Source organism: Taurulus bubalis (assembly GCF_910589615.1).
Source record: "Taurulus bubalis genome assembly, chromosome: 2".
Taxonomy (NCBI): domain Eukaryota; kingdom Metazoa; phylum Chordata; class Actinopteri; order Perciformes; family Cottidae; genus Taurulus; species Taurulus bubalis.
In genome coordinates this window covers 29,756,364-29,773,027 of record NC_136590.1, presented here as the reverse complement: position 1 = coordinate 29,773,027, position 16,664 = coordinate 29,756,364, and the positions used below count along the sequence as shown (strand labels likewise).

The following is a 16,664-nucleotide window of genomic DNA, read 5'->3' as shown; positions in this document are numbered from 1 at the left end:
TTGTATTGTTTACATTGTAATGACAATAAATAAATAAGATCCAATAGGGACAAAAACTATATTGTACCTCATCAAAACTGAATCTGCTGCACTATATTATGTACATTGTACAGGTGTTTCTATTTTTTTTAATTATTACATGTGCTGAAGCCCTCACCGTTTGACTGTGTCAAATTAAAATCTTAAAAATAAATATAAATATAAAAATGCAGTGATGGGACTTCTAAAAATTCTTTTTTTTTGGGCCTGGATGAACCAAGAGATGTTAATAAAATACATAGAGTAGACTATCATTGCCAATGGAGAACACTGCACGCAATAAGGCCGCTGGTTTTGTGGTAAATAATGTTTACCCATTGATATATGTGTTTACTTACTGGCGTTAGGTCTTAAATGGTTTCGAGTGGGAAAGCCTGAAAGGGCTTGAAATGGTATACATCATGTTACATTGAAAACATCATAACATGTTATGTATATTGTGAACATTATTTTATATTTTTTACTCCCTGATTTGAATCTCTTCCAGGCTCCTGAATTACGAGATGATAGGTCAATATCAAATAATGTATTTACTCATTTTTGTCAAAACAGCTTCTACAACAGAATGAAATGTTAGATGAAATATTCTTTCCTGGCATTCCTCTGTTTTTTAATGTGTTTTTATGTACCAGTACCTTAGTGAGCATGGACCCCTGGCCAATCATGGTGCTTGAATGCAATACAGGGCCATAAAGAGTAGCCATAGGAGCAGTGGGATTTATGATGCCGAATGCCGATGCACTGGTAAAAGCTAAGCCGTTCAAAGTATGTTTTATATTATCAGCACAACTGATTAAAATTGAAATGTGCATTAAAGCATGTTTGTAGTTTCCCCCCAACTAAATTATAGATTTATAGAATGTTAACAGATAACAAATTAAGATAATGGAGAATACCAGATAAAGTTAGCAACACATTACGGTAACTAAGCACAACAGCCTATAAAATGTTCCATTCTCTTAATAGCATTTAATAAAACTTGTGATAAGAGGGGAAAGACTTCTAGACGGGAATATTTGCAGGATGGGGGAGCTACATATTGGGATTAAACATGTATTATTAGTTAAATCTTAGATTGAGGCATGTGATTTCAGAGTTGTGGGTGTAGGTGGTGAATGAGCATATCCATTTTGGAGTACGAGCTATTATAATAAGGTTAACATTACACAACAATAAGAGAGATATAGAGAGAGATATATATATAGAGAGAGAGAGAGAGAGAGAGAGAGAGAGAGAGAGAGAGAGAGAGAGAGAGAGATGTGTGATACATCTGTTGATATGGATTTAGAGTGAATATGTGAAACTACTAAACATTAAACAAAAACATAACGAGTTGAGTTATTTTTTGGCCTTGTGAATATGTTGTAGGTTACAGCTGATTTTTGATCAATGGATATGGGAGAGGGAAGTTGGAGGACCTATAAGAGATGGAAAACACAAGGTAAATTTACAATAAGCCAGCAATTTTGAAACATGTATCATACAGGACCAATTGGGGAATATGAAAACTAGTGTACTACTGTATTATATGAAATCAAACTATACAAACCAATCCTGTGGATATCAACGCCTTTTTCCTCTGTCTTTTTCTCCCTCTCTCCCTGTCTCTCTCGTTCAGCACAATAATCACAGGAGTATTCAAAGGAGACAACTCCCTCACCCTGCACACTGAGTCTCAACTCCCTGGGTTTTGCAAACCTTTCCCTGTTACTTAAAAAAAACAGTAGTAATCATCCTAATGTTGTTGCTAGTTAGTGGAGAAGAGCGAAACCACTTTCAGTTAATGGGAGCCTTATGGCTCGCCTGAATCTGTCCAAGGCAGCTCCATGAGGTCACTGTGCCGAGCCAAGGAATAGTCCAGCACTTAATCCCCCGTAAAACTTCACACGGCTCTTCCCCCACCCAACAATCCTGATCCCTAAACTGTCCCGAACCGATCAACCATATCCTAACTACCGAAAGGGGCGCTATCATTTTACAGGAGGGGAAACAGATTTCGACAGAACACCGGAAATGGGTACTTCATGATACCAACGAAGAAGAAAAAAGTAAACTGCAACATGGCGACTCCCATGCACAGGATAATAGCCAGGAGGCAAGCGTGAGTATACTCCAGATAAGCGGTTAAAATGCATATTTTTTTGTCGTTGTGTGAACGTTGTTCTCTTTTAAAGGCCAGTGACATTGAGCTCGCCGAGCTTCGTGTGAGATACAGGAGGTAAAACACGATCCCTGCAGGGCTTACTGGAGCACAAATGCGCCACGGTCTTTCTTACCAAATACATCGTCTTTATTCAACCGTCTGACGGTTTTCTGTGCTCAAACTTTTTTTCTTCTTATTTCTTTGAACTCGTTACTGATATGTTTCGATAAACTAATAACCGGGATGAGTTCTGTTTATTCGGGATATATTGTTGGATATGTCAGGTAACGTTATCTGTCGTTCACCGTGTGTTTTCCCAGTCCGTTGAATTAACCTAGCGTTAGTTATGTTTCGTGTAATGTGGAACATCTGATAATGGATGTAATCAGGATTATCTTGTTTCTAACATATATACTTTTATAATATCAGTTATGGTCAGGTAAGCCACATGCGTGATGCTCATAACATTCCCGTGCTGGAAGAAGAGCTTGACATGTAACTTTAGATAATGTTAATTTGAAATAATGTTAGTGAGTTCTGAAATGTATGACTTTCTCATCCAACAATATATATTTTTAATCTATCCGAAGAGATTCATCATCACCAGATGATAATCTGCATCATTTCCATAATTCTGAAGACGCATCCTAGCTCTTGCCTTCATTTGGATATTGAATGATTATTTCTACTCTGGAAAATCCTGCTGACTAAAACTTCTGAGTTGATTCGACTGCTTTTACAATAGAAGTTCATTCATTCATTTTATTTGATTACATTTTGTAGCCAGGTCACAATGGCTCAGATTATGTATATTTTAAGGCAAAAAGAGAAGAAAATCTGTAAAATTGCATACCACTCTAAAACAGTGCACAGTTTAGATTCATCTTTCCCAGTAGGTGGAAAATGACAGGACAAGTTAGTGGACGTTGGGGTGGTGAATTTGATTTTACTCAACATTTCAGTTTGCAACTCTTTTTTTCTGTTGTTTCCAAAACTTTAACCATGACTGGTTTTACAGAGTAGTTTTAGATACTCAATCTTAGCCACAGAGATGGGAGATCAGACAGCATTATTATAGGTTTAGGAATTTATTGACAGACCATGTTCTCTGTTGTTTAGCTGTCAAGACTGGTTGGGGAAACATGTACATAATCCAGAAGATGTGAACATACAGACTTTAGAAACATTGATATAATTTAACCTTCCAACAGTTTCACAACGTATTTCTGGACAAATAAAGAACACTCGACTGACAACAAGTAAATGTGGCGTCTATCCTGATGTGTTTTTGTTTTGTTATGACATACAGGGAGGCCAACAAACAAAATGTGCGTTGCCAGAAGTGTTTGGAGGTTGGACACTGGACCTACGAATGCACAGGGAAGCGTAAATATGTGCACAGACCGTCAAGAACAGTTGAGATGAAAAAGAAACTCAAGGAGAATGAAAACAAACCCCTCAGCATTACTGGGTAAGGCGTCTCCACCACAGTGCACCACAAGTCAGGCTGATTCTATTGCCACTAATGCTGCAACTTCGGATAACAAGCAGTCTACAGATAATAAGTGGAGTTTACTTTTAAGGTCTACAGTTTCTGGCTTTTGATGGTAGTTTTTGAGGTCCGCTGAACTTTCTGGAATGAGGTTGGCGATCAGACTAAAATAATTTTCTTGCTTTGCCTCAGTCAGTTAGGAAATTTGACTCATCAGAGGAACATCGAGGATGTCAGATTGAGTTGAGATGTCGTCTTGTAAAACACTGTACCGTGGAGCAGCAACACAAAAAAAAACAGCGTTTTCTGGCCCACACTAAACAATTCATCTGTAGCTTAGATGGAGTCAGTGTTGTAGCAAAAAGCACACGATAGGTTAAGACTGTCGTGAAGCTGTGTGAATCTTTGAGGCTTTCTTTCTGAATTTGTGCCTTTTTTTAAATGAGTTGAAGCTTTGGTGTTCTACACACAGCCTTAAATGATCTTATTTTATAGCATTATTACTTGGTGATATGTAGGGCTGCAACTAACGATTATTTTAATAATCGGTTGATTATTTTTTCGATGAATCAGATAAAAAAACAAAAGCATTAATTTCCAACCCTTTATTCAAAAACAGAAGTGACGGTGCAAATTCACAGTGCAAAACATCTTCAGAAAGTGCACAAACAGGTTGCTCCTTGAACATCCCTGAGCTGTTAATTAAAAATGTTTAATTAAAATGGACTAACACTAAAAACATACACATGATACACGTGATTTGATTCATTCTACTTTGAGACCGGGGGGTTACGGCATGTTTCATCACGTTACGTTTTTTTTCAGGCAAGACTGAACTGTAACGGAACATAAAGTAACTTTAACGCCAATACACAACCCAAACAAGTTATCTAACGTGACGGCAAGCCGACTAGCTTCCATTAAAAACAAGTTTGAGGGAAATGAAGATGCTGGAGACATCTTAACGCTGATTGGCCAAGGTCACATCAAAGATATTTTATTTTTGCGAAGATCACGACCTCAGCTTTTCTCCGTGTCTTACTTCAATCTCAGAAACGCTGGCAGGCCAGTAGCTCTGCTCTGCTCTCTTTTTCTTCTTCTCCGCGACTTATTGCCTGGCGTAATAATCACGCGACACAACGAATCGATAATGAAAATCGTTGCCAACTCTTTTGATAATCGATTTTTAGCGATTTGATCGATTCGTTGTTGCAGCCCTAGTGATATCTGGAAATGTTATCATACTATGATAATGTATTTATTGTGTACATCACCATATTTCTCAAGTATTCTCTTCTCATCATAGCCAAAACTTTCTGAAGCAGGGGTGATGTTTAAAGCTTCGGCCATGTGGTATTCCTGATATGACACTAGCTCCGACACAATGTATAAGAAACAAGCTTCGTTATCATTCGCCCATCTCGAACATACTGTGAATTCTGTCACTGGACAAAAAGTGACCTGTCAGCACAATGATAATGGATTTGTATCGCCATCTAGAGGACAAAATGATGAATATAGCCTCAGAGTATCTTCTCATTTCTAAATGTTTTCTTTTCATGATCAGATATGGCACTTTAGACAAACCTGATCACTCTACACCAGAAACCTTTTTTTCTCAACAGGTCCTGCAACACATATTTGTACTTTATCACTTGTAAATACCGACAATATAATAATATGTCTCTAAGGTTGTTGATTTTATTCTTTTTACAGACCAGGAAGTGAAGGCCCTAATGAGAAGAAAACTAAAAAGAAGTAAGTAAGCTGTATATTATGTATACTTTGGCTCCACACAATATATGTTTAAATATAGCCTCTTTTTTGTAAATGTGTTTATTAGTGAGTAAATTGTTACTGTATTGTCATACAAAGTGTTACAAAACTAAAACACTAAACAAACACATTAAGACACGAAAAGGAGTTATAAAACCAGCAATAGGAATTAGTTTGGAAGCAACTCAATGAATGTTTTAGTCTTGGAGATGTTGCACCATTCACCCGAAAGGCTCCTTGAGAGTTTGGGTCATTCACACAAGTTAACAAGAGGGTCGAGAAGGTCCCATGTGAGAATTTAAGTTTGACTTGGTGTTAAATTCTACCTCAGAGGGGACGTCATCATGGCATCGTGATCAAGGGGTGTTTATGGAAGGTCGACGAGTCGAAGACCGTTGCAATGTTACTCTTCAACTCCGGATTCAAGTCCAAACTGTAGACTTCTATCTGAACATTGTTAACTGAAGAGTGACACCACGGCTCCCTCTAGTGGAGACTGACCATGATGAGCCACCAGTTTGTTCAGAATTGTTGAAGCAGCTATCTTCTTGACCAGCAGTAAAACAATTCTGCTATTTTCTAATCCACCACTTTCAATGCCTTCTTCTCGCAGCAAGGTGTTTGTACAAAAAGGGTAATGTGTCGATCTTAATCAATTTAATTATACGTTTAACATTTTCTTGGTTATCTTTAACTTTACTTTGTTTTTTGTTCATGTGTTTTGCTATTTATAAATTCTCTTTTTACAGCAGACATTTTGACTATTCATTTTAGTATTTGTTTCAATTGATCTGTTTTTTGTTTTTACTACTTCTGGAAAAAGGCCTGTACTTTGACACACTTAAGCCCTATTGTTTCTTTATTATTCCCAAATGAATCAGTGTTGTAGACCTTTTACACAGCACACATTTGACTCGTAGCAGGGAGAGCACAGGCGGAACTAACACTGTAAACAACGGCTTAGGTCCAGCATTTATTGCTGTGCTTTGCAGCAATTAATGTTATTAACTACACTTGTGTTTGCCGGTCTTTTCAACTAATTCCGGTCATGTGTGCTATCAACGTGCCCATCCCTCCCCCAGACCACTAACATGCGTCATCACAGGTGGAACGTTGACATGTGGCACTTAACTTAAAAAATGTCATCAAACAGGTATTACAGTGTGTAATTTAGCAGTGGGCTTTAGCAACTCGACAGACAGTTTGGCTCCATCATAAATAATGGTGGTGCTGTGTCATTTGTAATTGCTTTATTTGTTTTGGAGTGGCAGGCCATGATCGTCTGTTGGTGGGAGGGGCCGATACAATCAGTCAGGAGATATCAGAGGCTGGTGGCTCTGGGGAACCGATGTGTGAGACATCGCATCAATGACTGCTTAGCACTAAAGGTGTCGCCCCCCCTCCCTCATAAAAGACAAAAAAGGGGGAGGAAGCCCTGATGGGTAAAACACTGGTTTATACAGCATCCAAAAAACAACATGTATAGAACTTGTGCAGGTATTTTCCCCAGGTTACACCTGTTTTCTCAGTTTAAGTAGCAGAACTAAACTAAAACCTTCCAGATTGGCACTTGTTACGTCATAGACATGAATCCCTATATGTACCTTCACGTTCTGCCATTTTCTCTCAGGGCTAAAGACGGTAGCGACAGCAGCAGTGATTCAGACAGCTCCTCAAGTGACTCATCGTCAGACAGCAGCGACTCCTCTAGCTCCTCTTCAGATGACAGCGACGGCAGCAGTGACAGCGACGATGACAGCACTTCCTCATCTTCCTCCTCCTCTTCGTCCTCAGACAGCTCAGACTCGGGAAGCAACAGCGCTTCAGATCAAGGACCTCCAAAGAAGAAGAAAAAGAAGAAATGAATAAATATGTTGCATTTAGTGGGTGTTCTTGTTGTTTGTTACCTTAAGTAGATTTTAGCTGTTTTTCTCTCCCTGTAATTCATTGTTGGATCTGATTGTACAGGACACCTTTAGGGCTGCTCTGAACATTTGAGCGAAAATGGAAACTAGAGAGAAGATATTATTTTGGGTTGATCAATGTGTCATGTTCTGTTTTCAAAACACATTTTTCCCTGTTACTTTTATTAATGCGATATTTTCTCAAGTTTGTAGGTCTACTGAGGATATGCATTTTAATTATCTGAAGAAACTATTCATGTTGAATTTGTGATTTTTGTATTGAAGAATATTTTTAGTCAAATAATGCAACAACATGACTGCTACTCAAAAGACCTGTGAGACCTATTAAAAGACAAGGCATACAAGTTTGTTAAATTTTACATTAGTTTGAAATTGGAGGTTCTGTTTGCTATAAAATTGCAGTTTGTTTCACTGTAAAATAAACTTGGCTTCTGTTTTGTTTTTAAGGCTCTTGTAATTTTCCATTCTAATAGGTTTTATTTAGCTAAAGAGAGAATTAATTTACATATGCATTTGAGAATGAAATGGTAAAAAAATGACTTATTTACAAAAAGGATATTAAAAAAAATAAACAGCATCTCACTTTCTGTATATGTTGGTAGAAATTATGCTATTTCCTATGTTAATATTAAAATAAAATTGTATTTGCAATACAATCTGACTACAAGACCCTGAATGATGATGAATTTGGGTGTGGCAGACCACAAAATCATCAGAATACATACGAGCAGTTTAAGTAACTTTTAAATACATTTCTAATGGGCTGGCTTTTTTTAGAAAGAGTCTATTGATTTATTCTATTGAAGAAATCGGATCATAAGTATCCAAAATAGAATAATCTAATCAGTGTACTATGTACAAATGAGTTGTTGAATATTAAGGCTCAAAAGACTGAAGTTGATGGCATAAATTAAGCACCACAAAGTTAATGGTTGTGAGAAAAATTAATGAACGTGTGCAACTTCATTTACAGTATGTTTGTACTAGCCAAGAGATATGTGACAACTACATTTAGCAGTCCAGTTGTATATTTAAAAATAGATGGAGAACAATGAAAGGCTCTCCATGATTTCCGTCTTGACCGTCAAGTCTGTGGCACAATCGTGTACAACCTGTGCGTCACACAAACGTTGCATTCAAAACATCGGAATTATTACAATCAGCGGCTGTGCTGTGAAACTGCACAGTTCCAGATATATAATGGCCCTTTTATATTTGACTCGACTACATTTGACTTATTAGCGACTTTTTAATCCGGAGAGCTGACTGTATGCCGTTCTCAAAAAAGTAATTGATCTCAAATTGAAATTAAGATAACTTTCGTGCCCATGTTTCCTCGGTTAGGTGGTCGGCTCTAGACATGTCCCACGGTAAGTGAAGGCAGCACCGCTTGCTGCCATCCATGCATCCAGTCCTGTCTGTGGTACCTGCTGGCTACTTAACTTAGCAGCCTTTACCTATCAGTCACTTATGTTTCAGGAATAATACAATGAACGACAGACAAAATGAATTTATTTAGTTTTCTACTCGATGCGCAGCTGCGTTTCAAGGAAAAGATGGACACCGACCATTCGGTCTTAGTGGTTTAGCTGTTATAGCGTTTTGCTGAGTCCATTTTGCGTGTAACTGGAAAAGACAAAGAGAAAAGAGCTTTCCAATAGCTAAAATGGTTTGGGCCTAAAAAGAAGACAAGAGGTAAGGATGGCGACTATCATAAAAGACGGCATTTGGTTATCAGCAATACCCAGTGGTTATCTGACATTTTGGGAGACTGTTCATTTAGATTTCCGCAGGAAAATTCAATGGTTTCACAGCTAACTAGCTAGCCGCTAGCCTCCACACATTATGCTAGAGAAAATATACAGGTAGTCTCGTCGGTGGCGTGTTAGCTTCCTGCTAAACGGACAGACACTGTGGCTACTTCTTTAGTTTTTAATTACGACGAAACGTTGATTGTTAAAATGGCGATATCGCTCAATGTTACTTTAATTCGTGCGGTGGCTTCCCATCTCTCGGAAAAGTAAGAAAGAGATTGTGGCGATAGTGTTTTTGTTCGTGTGATGTTGGCTAACGGGGTCGTGACGTCTGGTGTTTGTTTTTTTACTGTTACGCCGTCCTTGACATACCGTAGTTTGTCAAGTATTAGTGTTTTTTTACATCGTCGCGGAGATAATTACTCTGTATCTGCTGTTTGTTGAGTGTAAGGAGTCAACAAAAGCTGCTCGCAGTTGGTTCATCGAGTTTAATCAAACTGTTCTCCACGTCAGCTTTGTGAACTCTCAAAGCTTGACAATTCACATTCGAGAAACAACTAACTTACTTCACTTGCTTGCGGTTTCGCTGCACCCCCTAATACGGGACAATCTTAAATAATCCGAGGCCCATAACAATCGTCGGCTTTTCCTCTCACAGTGACGAGCGAAAACTTTTGGTTTGTTGTCCTGTGGCCTCCGCACATTGATCCTGCGTTTATTACAGCAGATTGCTCCCGGTGTCAGTCCTCGCCGGGTTTGGTCGAAATCGCAATCACTCAAAATTACTGTTGAATGTGAAGGCAACATAACAGCTTATGCGTCTAGCTTTTGGTCTAGCAAAAGGACAGCTGATATGCTTTTCTAGGAAGCCATTTTACGTGCCTCAGTTGGGGGAAGGGCCAGAAAATGCATCATAAGTCCACAATTCATTAAGTAAGTAACAATTAACAACACCACTGCTACATATCTGTGTCTAGCAGGGTGTTCTAGGCAAACGGAGACGAGGACATGTCGATCGACTTGTTTATCTTGGTTGACACATCATGGTGGGGTGGAGGCCTAGGGTCATGAACTTATTTATGGCAGGTAGCTGTGAGCTAGCACAACATCTGTAGTCAGGTGGATCGAGGTTAAGGTTGTTTGTTCATGAAGTGTACTTCTGCGTGGAAGTGTTTGTCTGATAATGTTTTATTTTAGCAGCTATCTTGCAATCTAATCTTGTGTTTAGCAGTAAAAAAAACCCTATAAGAAGTGTGTAATATGATGGCAATACATTATAAACTTTAATTGAAACAGTTATTGATGTGATGGGGGGGTGATTCAGGTTATGCTCAAGGCCTGGATGACGTGACCCCAAATCAACATTAACATTTGAGAATGTTCACCATGATATTGAATAACAAAAGAGACGGTTCAGATAAATCATATGTACAGCAAAGTAAAGGCTCACATCAATCACTCACTGCCCCCTTTTTTTTTTTGTATCTTTTCAATGAAAATGTTGATAACTGAGATGAGTTGGAAGTCTTTCTGTGAACTGTCTTTTTTATGTAGGGTAAGCCAAGAGGTACCTCGGGAAATCTTAAGCAGACGTTTTAGAGATTTATCGGCCTAAAAATTAAGTTACTCCCAATATCTATGCTGTCAAATTATGAGAATATTAATAATAATAAAACAGTCCTGTAAGCCAGTAAATGTGGTCAGTGGGGGATAACAATTTATTTTCTGTCATCTTGTGCTCCCTGTGATGCAGCTCACTGTGAAATCCTCTTCACTTCCTGTTTAGGTTTTGCTCTGTGGCTTCAGTATAACTGTTTCCTCTGTCGCCAAGCAAGGCCACACCATGCACATGTTCGGTTGAGATGTTATGGTGACTTGTTGGTCCATTCCAGACAGAGGAGTGGGTGCATGTTTCTTTGGCTTTGACACATCTATTGTACATTGCGGAGGGTGCACAGTGAGGTTTTCCCGGCTGGATATTTGAAAAATGAGCAATACCTAGTTCCAGACTGTTCAACAAAAATAAGTACGTGTACAAGATTGTCGAGCTCCCCTCTCAGAACTGAGTATTCCTTGTCTGAATAAACCGCCTGCTTTACAATGCTCCTCTATCCAGTTTGTATCACCTTCATCTCTCTTTGATTAATTCATATGTTAAATCATCTGGTTCGTTCATTGTACAGATGCTATTCTTTTGGTGAACCCCACCAAACGTAAGAGCCAATTGTGTCTTCAGCTAAGGCCTGTGAGGTTTATAATCAAATCGTATCTCCTTTAAAGTGAAGCTTGTGAAAAGTAGGTTGTTTGAAGGCTTTTCTGGAGTCTGCTCGTTTTAATAAGCCCAAATCTAATCGGACATCAGCAGCTCTTTTTTTATCCCTCAGTAGTGTTGCTCACGCAGCAGAAAAATGTGCTACTCACTGTGTCCTGACCTCATGCATCTGTTCTTCAGCTTTTGTTCTCTAGGATGTGAGTTAAGCTCTCATGTGGCTAGCTATATAGTCCAGTGGAGGTGAAGTTCATTATGGACATTATTTCATTTTACAGATCTGGCAAACATCTGTTCTGTTAGATACTGTACTATAATATTGGTCAAAAACAATTATACATCAGTCTAAGTCTAGTGTAACTGTAATACCTCTAATAAAGGGAAATCAAAAAATAAATAATTTCACAGCAGGGTAAGTGCTTTGCAGGCAACAAATGGATCAGTATCATAAACAGTCAAAATCCCACTTAGATCCAGACGGGTATAATAAGAAGTACAGCGAGTATTTATTAATTTAATACAAAGGTAAATTATTTGTAATAGGCGGGTCAATAGTAACCAATATTGCTAATCTTCTGCACAAGAACCTGCATAGAAAAAACAACAATCTATTAATGATGCAATTTAATTTTTCATCAACTGGTCTCTTCATTCACGTTTGGCCACAACTCGTATCAAAACACATGTTCTGGTGGGTGTGAAGGTTTATTTAGAGGTTCAGAGTAGTAAGCTCTAGGTTAGCATGTTTCTATTTGTAGGCAGGCAGATATCCCAGTGTCAAATTTAGCCCAGACTCCTCCCTGAGGAATATGATTGTGACTGATACATGGAACACTACACAGTACAGACGTCTCTATGACTCTGCGATAGCAACTTTTTCTGTTACACCATGTGATTTAATAGGAATGACTGCATGTTGGTGTTGTTGCATGATGCCTTCAGTTTTATATAGTCATGTTTAATTTCATCTCAGTGCTTTAAGCTTTTCCGAACAACGATTCATTCAGCTTTGGGATGAGTAGTGGACTATCAAGGGGCGTGTTTCATGTAGGTACGCATTTCTGGTTTAGGCTAAAAGTAGACGTGATATAACAGGGTTGGTCTGTTTGACCAAGGCAATATAGGTTTCACATGCCAAGTGCTTCTTGACATTTACATTAATGAGCAATGATGAGGGAATTCAAAGTATATTATGCATAGGAAGGCTTTGTTTATACGGTTTATACGTTATTTATCTTATATTTATTCTCAGTTAAGTTATCACTGACATCACTCGTCACTTTTTTTCTTCTTCGTTTTGTTGAATTTATTGCATTTCAGTGTTCCCTATCTGCTCGTAAGGCTAGGCTACTTGTACTCCATCAAATCTGGATATTTCCACTATTAATCCTAAGAATTCTAACCGGACATAAACATTTTCATAATTTTAGAATGAGGGAGCTATCTAAGATTTAAAGCCTCATTTGATCAAAGTGCAACAAACGTGCAGGAACATGTCACGTTTAAATGGTTGCATCACAGTATGTTGAATCAACAGTGATTTAAAGCCAAAGGAGTGGTTTATGCATTGTTAAAAATTCGTACTATAGTTCAGATACGAGGGTCATGCAAAAAACGTAAAAGCCTCCCGACTGTCTTGGTTTGAACATTGAAGAGCTTGAATGACGCAGGTTCTTTTTAAAAACGTTGCCAAGATAATGGAGGGTTGTGTGTCATGTTTCACAAACAATGTGGCAGAAAAAAGTACCCTGAGCATTGTGCTATCTTTGTCAAAACTGCAAGCGACAGCATTTTCTTCCCGAGCTTGTCTGACTTTTTTCCCAATTCAAAATCCATATGAACTTTCTACTCGCTATGCTATTTACTTAACCACGGATTATCACACGGTTTTGATGGGTCACAAGGCAAGACGAGAACAATTTAGTGATGGAAATGAATATACATGGGGGAAAAAAACAGTGTAACTGCTAGTAAATATGTGGTGTCCGCCTAAAAGCTTGGGAAAGTTGCTGCTCAAATTTTTTTTTTTTCAGTTGGATTTTATGATCTTGGCATGAAGGCTGGCCTCAAGGCACATTTGGATCTTATCATCCGAGTGTGTTGTGTTCATTGTTAATAATAGTCCTCAGTTAAGAGCTTTGCTGGATGTTAAATATAAAAATGCTCCTGAATTAATCTATTATTAATAATTTTTGAAGAATGCAGAACAGTCACAGCAGAGGGCTCGTATTGGTAAATGCTACCAGCTCCCTCTGACTCAGATAATGCATGCCTGCTGAGTGGAGGCATTCCAGGCAGTGAGTCAGTTCAAATGCATCAAACCTGCCTGAATGAAAGGATATAAGCAGTTGTTTAGAGAACATGCCAATCAAGACTGAGTCTTGTTTTGATATTTTAATTAAAGCTAATCTGAGGCCACATGGAAATATTGAAGGGCTTTTACTAAAGCAGTAACTAAAGAAATCTGAATACTAAGACTTAATCCTAATGTCTTCCTCAAACATCATCATCTAAATACTTTAACAACAACAGAAATTAAAGGCAAATGAATTACCCCTACTGTGTGAACATGTCCTTGCGCTCGCTACCTAATGTATACAGCCGTTGGTGTTTCCTAAAATAAATCATGATTTTGAATGAGTGCTGGTTTACAGTAACTGCGTTTTCAAATATTGCGTTTTTGGGGGCAAATTCTGATGGAAACCCTGTCCTTGCGGCTTGTGGTCTTGATGTCATCGGTCCTAAAACAGCTGCTTATATGAGGCAGGTTTGCAGCATTTGAATGGACACTCCCTCTGGAATGCCTGCTGTCAGCAGGTTTGCTTCAAAAGCACCACAGGAGGGGGCTCTGAATGCCCATCGGTACACATTAGTGGGAACTTGTTGTTGATGCATTAAAAAAATACTCTTTGTAAACACCATTTGAATGAATGCAGCAAACTGGTAATGCCAGATGACAATTTTAGGGGAGGGTGGGGGTTGTTTTATCAACATTAATGACAAAATTCACGTGAAAACGGTGGTTTTTAGACTACACAATAGTTCAGTGGTATCGCATCACATTTTAGGTGTTCGGTTAATTTTTTTACGGGAGATTTGTTATAGATTATAGCCTGCCTCAATTTATCAAAATAAATGGCATACATAATTGATGTGCTGAAAATAACTGAGCACTCCATGCAAGTATGAACTTAAAAATAGGGGAAAAGTAATCAGAAAAGTGTGTTTTCGATTAGATAGTATTTACTAACAAATATTCAAAAACACTTCAGTATTTCCAAAAACATGAGCCCTAATCAAAATTACATGGAGCCATTCTCAGTTCTCTGTAATTGTAAAGTTTCCATTGACGTGCTCGTCGACAGATGAGCTCAGCATTTCTAAATGTCACAATAAAGTGATCGTAAACTGAGTCAACGGGAGTTTCACAAATTTGGATTCCACAAATTTGGCAGGTCTTTGTTTTCAAGATTTGTTTTTCTCTTTTACATAATCTCTGAAGTGACACGATAAATAAATAGCACATCATAAAGATTATAAAATTATCCCAAAAAGTAATTTACGTGTATACCCCAACGTGGAATCTTTTCGGATGTCTTGGGAAATTTAGATACTATTTGTGTATAGAGTGGATATCTACAATATACCAAGGAACCAGACCGGCATAGGCTCTGTGTGGACGTCCACGTATTGGCTATTTGATGTGGCTGTGCGAATAGGTCTGGACAGGACTACGCGAGACGTTTTCAGCGATCTACTGCACATGGGTGGGACAGGTCTTCCCAAGCGCACAGTAAAAATAAAACTTCTACGCATCCATTATGTCTGCAGCAGTCTGTCTATGCGTCTGTTTGGAAGTAAAACGGAAGCTTTAGAAGTGATCAGATCTTAACAACAACCCTAAACCTAATGGGAAACCTACAGAGAGAGACCAGAAGTAAATTGGCATGATGTTGCCAGTTTGTGTACGAATAACAAAATAAAATCCCAGTGGCATGTGCTAACACATTTGTAACTATGTCATCATCATGTATAGTGGATGACAATGTCTCCCGTTTGTTACAACCTGCATGCCGGAAACTGCACACTGTCTCTTTAACAGGCTGCAAGGGTGCTTTGCCCTGTGCTCAGGCGTAGTGGGGGAGGGAGGGAGGTTGTTGACGGAAAGATGGGCCCTTATTGGCTGGGCCTTACTAAGAGCACTGACATCACATGGAGGAGAGGCCCTGTGGTGTAAAATAACATCTCCTTTTATGGGACGAGGTGGATCATTCCATTCTCGGAGAGAGGTGAGGTTCTGTTCGCCTCTCGCTGCTCCCTTTTTAATGTCTTTCTTCCGGTAAAATGTCTTCCTAGTTGGCATGTGAGGCTGTTTTGTCAATGAGTATAGCTGTAAGTCTTGTTTTTTTTTTTCAGTGTTACTCCTGTCTCCTCAAACCTCCTATTTTGTCTCCTTTTGTTTTACTGCTCTTATTTTTGAGTTTGAACATGTATTAAACTGCTGTTAGACTTCTTCCCTCTCTCTAGTCTGGCTGCCTCTCTTCTTTGATCTAATTCAAATGGATGTAATTAGTCAGACCCATTTTTTTATTTTGACTTAGAGATGCATTACTATGTTTCAGCAGTCTCTACAAACGCCTCATCACTATGCTTTCTGTAAGTGCCTCCTTTACATAACCCTTATGCTCAATTTACTGTGATTAAATCATGGCACTGTTAGCATTTAACAGTGGCCCCGCCAGGACTGTCTCACACTCCTGTGGACAGGAGACATGCCAGATCTCTCTTTTTAGTATTCCATCTCTCTGTCTCAGTCACTCTAAACATTTACACACTTACCCACCCCCGGCCTCTTTTCACCTCTCTTGTTCTCCACACATGCCTTAACCTCAAAACACTACACATACAGAAACAAAAGCTGCAGCTCTCCCCTTTGGCTTCACCTAGCATGCGACTACCCCCGCTGTTTGCCGACGTGGTATCTACCGCGAATGAGCAGTCCCCTCCCCTCTCTAAGTCAGATTTGTCACCACTCCAAGGAAATGCACTGTACCTTCGAGTCGAGTAAAGAAACTGTAGTTGCATTCTTCCAGCTGGACGCCCACAGATACATTTAAAAAGGAAAAAAAGGGGCCAGGTTGTCTTCACTGGAGGAGGTTGGCGTAGAAATTTAGGCTGACAAGTTATAACGAGAATACTTTTGAATCCTTGGGAGATCCTTTGAATCCTCCTCCCTCCTCCTTCCAATGTTTCAGTGGTTGGGGCC

The 16,664-nt window shown here is 38.9% G+C and overlaps 1 protein-coding gene across 1 annotated transcript; it reads left to right on the top strand.

Annotated features, from left to right (window-relative positions):
* The first annotated feature begins 2,072 nt into the window (after positions 1-2,072).
* On the top strand, positions 2,073-8,025 carry zcchc10 (zinc finger, CCHC domain containing 10). The gene is made up of 4 exons (XM_079238095.1): positions 2,073-2,140; positions 3,492-3,653; positions 5,391-5,432; positions 7,081-8,025. The coding sequence occupies exons 1-4, from the start codon at positions 2,100-2,102 to the stop codon at positions 7,313-7,315; spliced, it is 480 nt and encodes a 159-aa protein (XP_079094221.1). The 5' UTR covers positions 2,073-2,099; the 3' UTR covers positions 7,316-8,025.
* The last annotated feature ends 8,639 nt before the right edge of the window (positions 8,026-16,664 follow it).

Coding starts and splice junctions, on each gene's coding strand:
- zcchc10 (XM_079238095.1), top strand. CDS start 2,100: ATGGCGACTCCCATGCACAGGATAATAGCCAGGAGGCAAGC. Junction 2,141..3,491: donor ATAATAGCCAGGAGGCAAGC/GTGAGTATACTC, acceptor TATGACATACAG/GGAGGCCAACAAACAAAATG. Junction 3,654..5,390: donor AAACCCCTCAGCATTACTGG/GTAAGGCGTCTC, acceptor TTCTTTTTACAG/ACCAGGAAGTGAAGGCCCTA.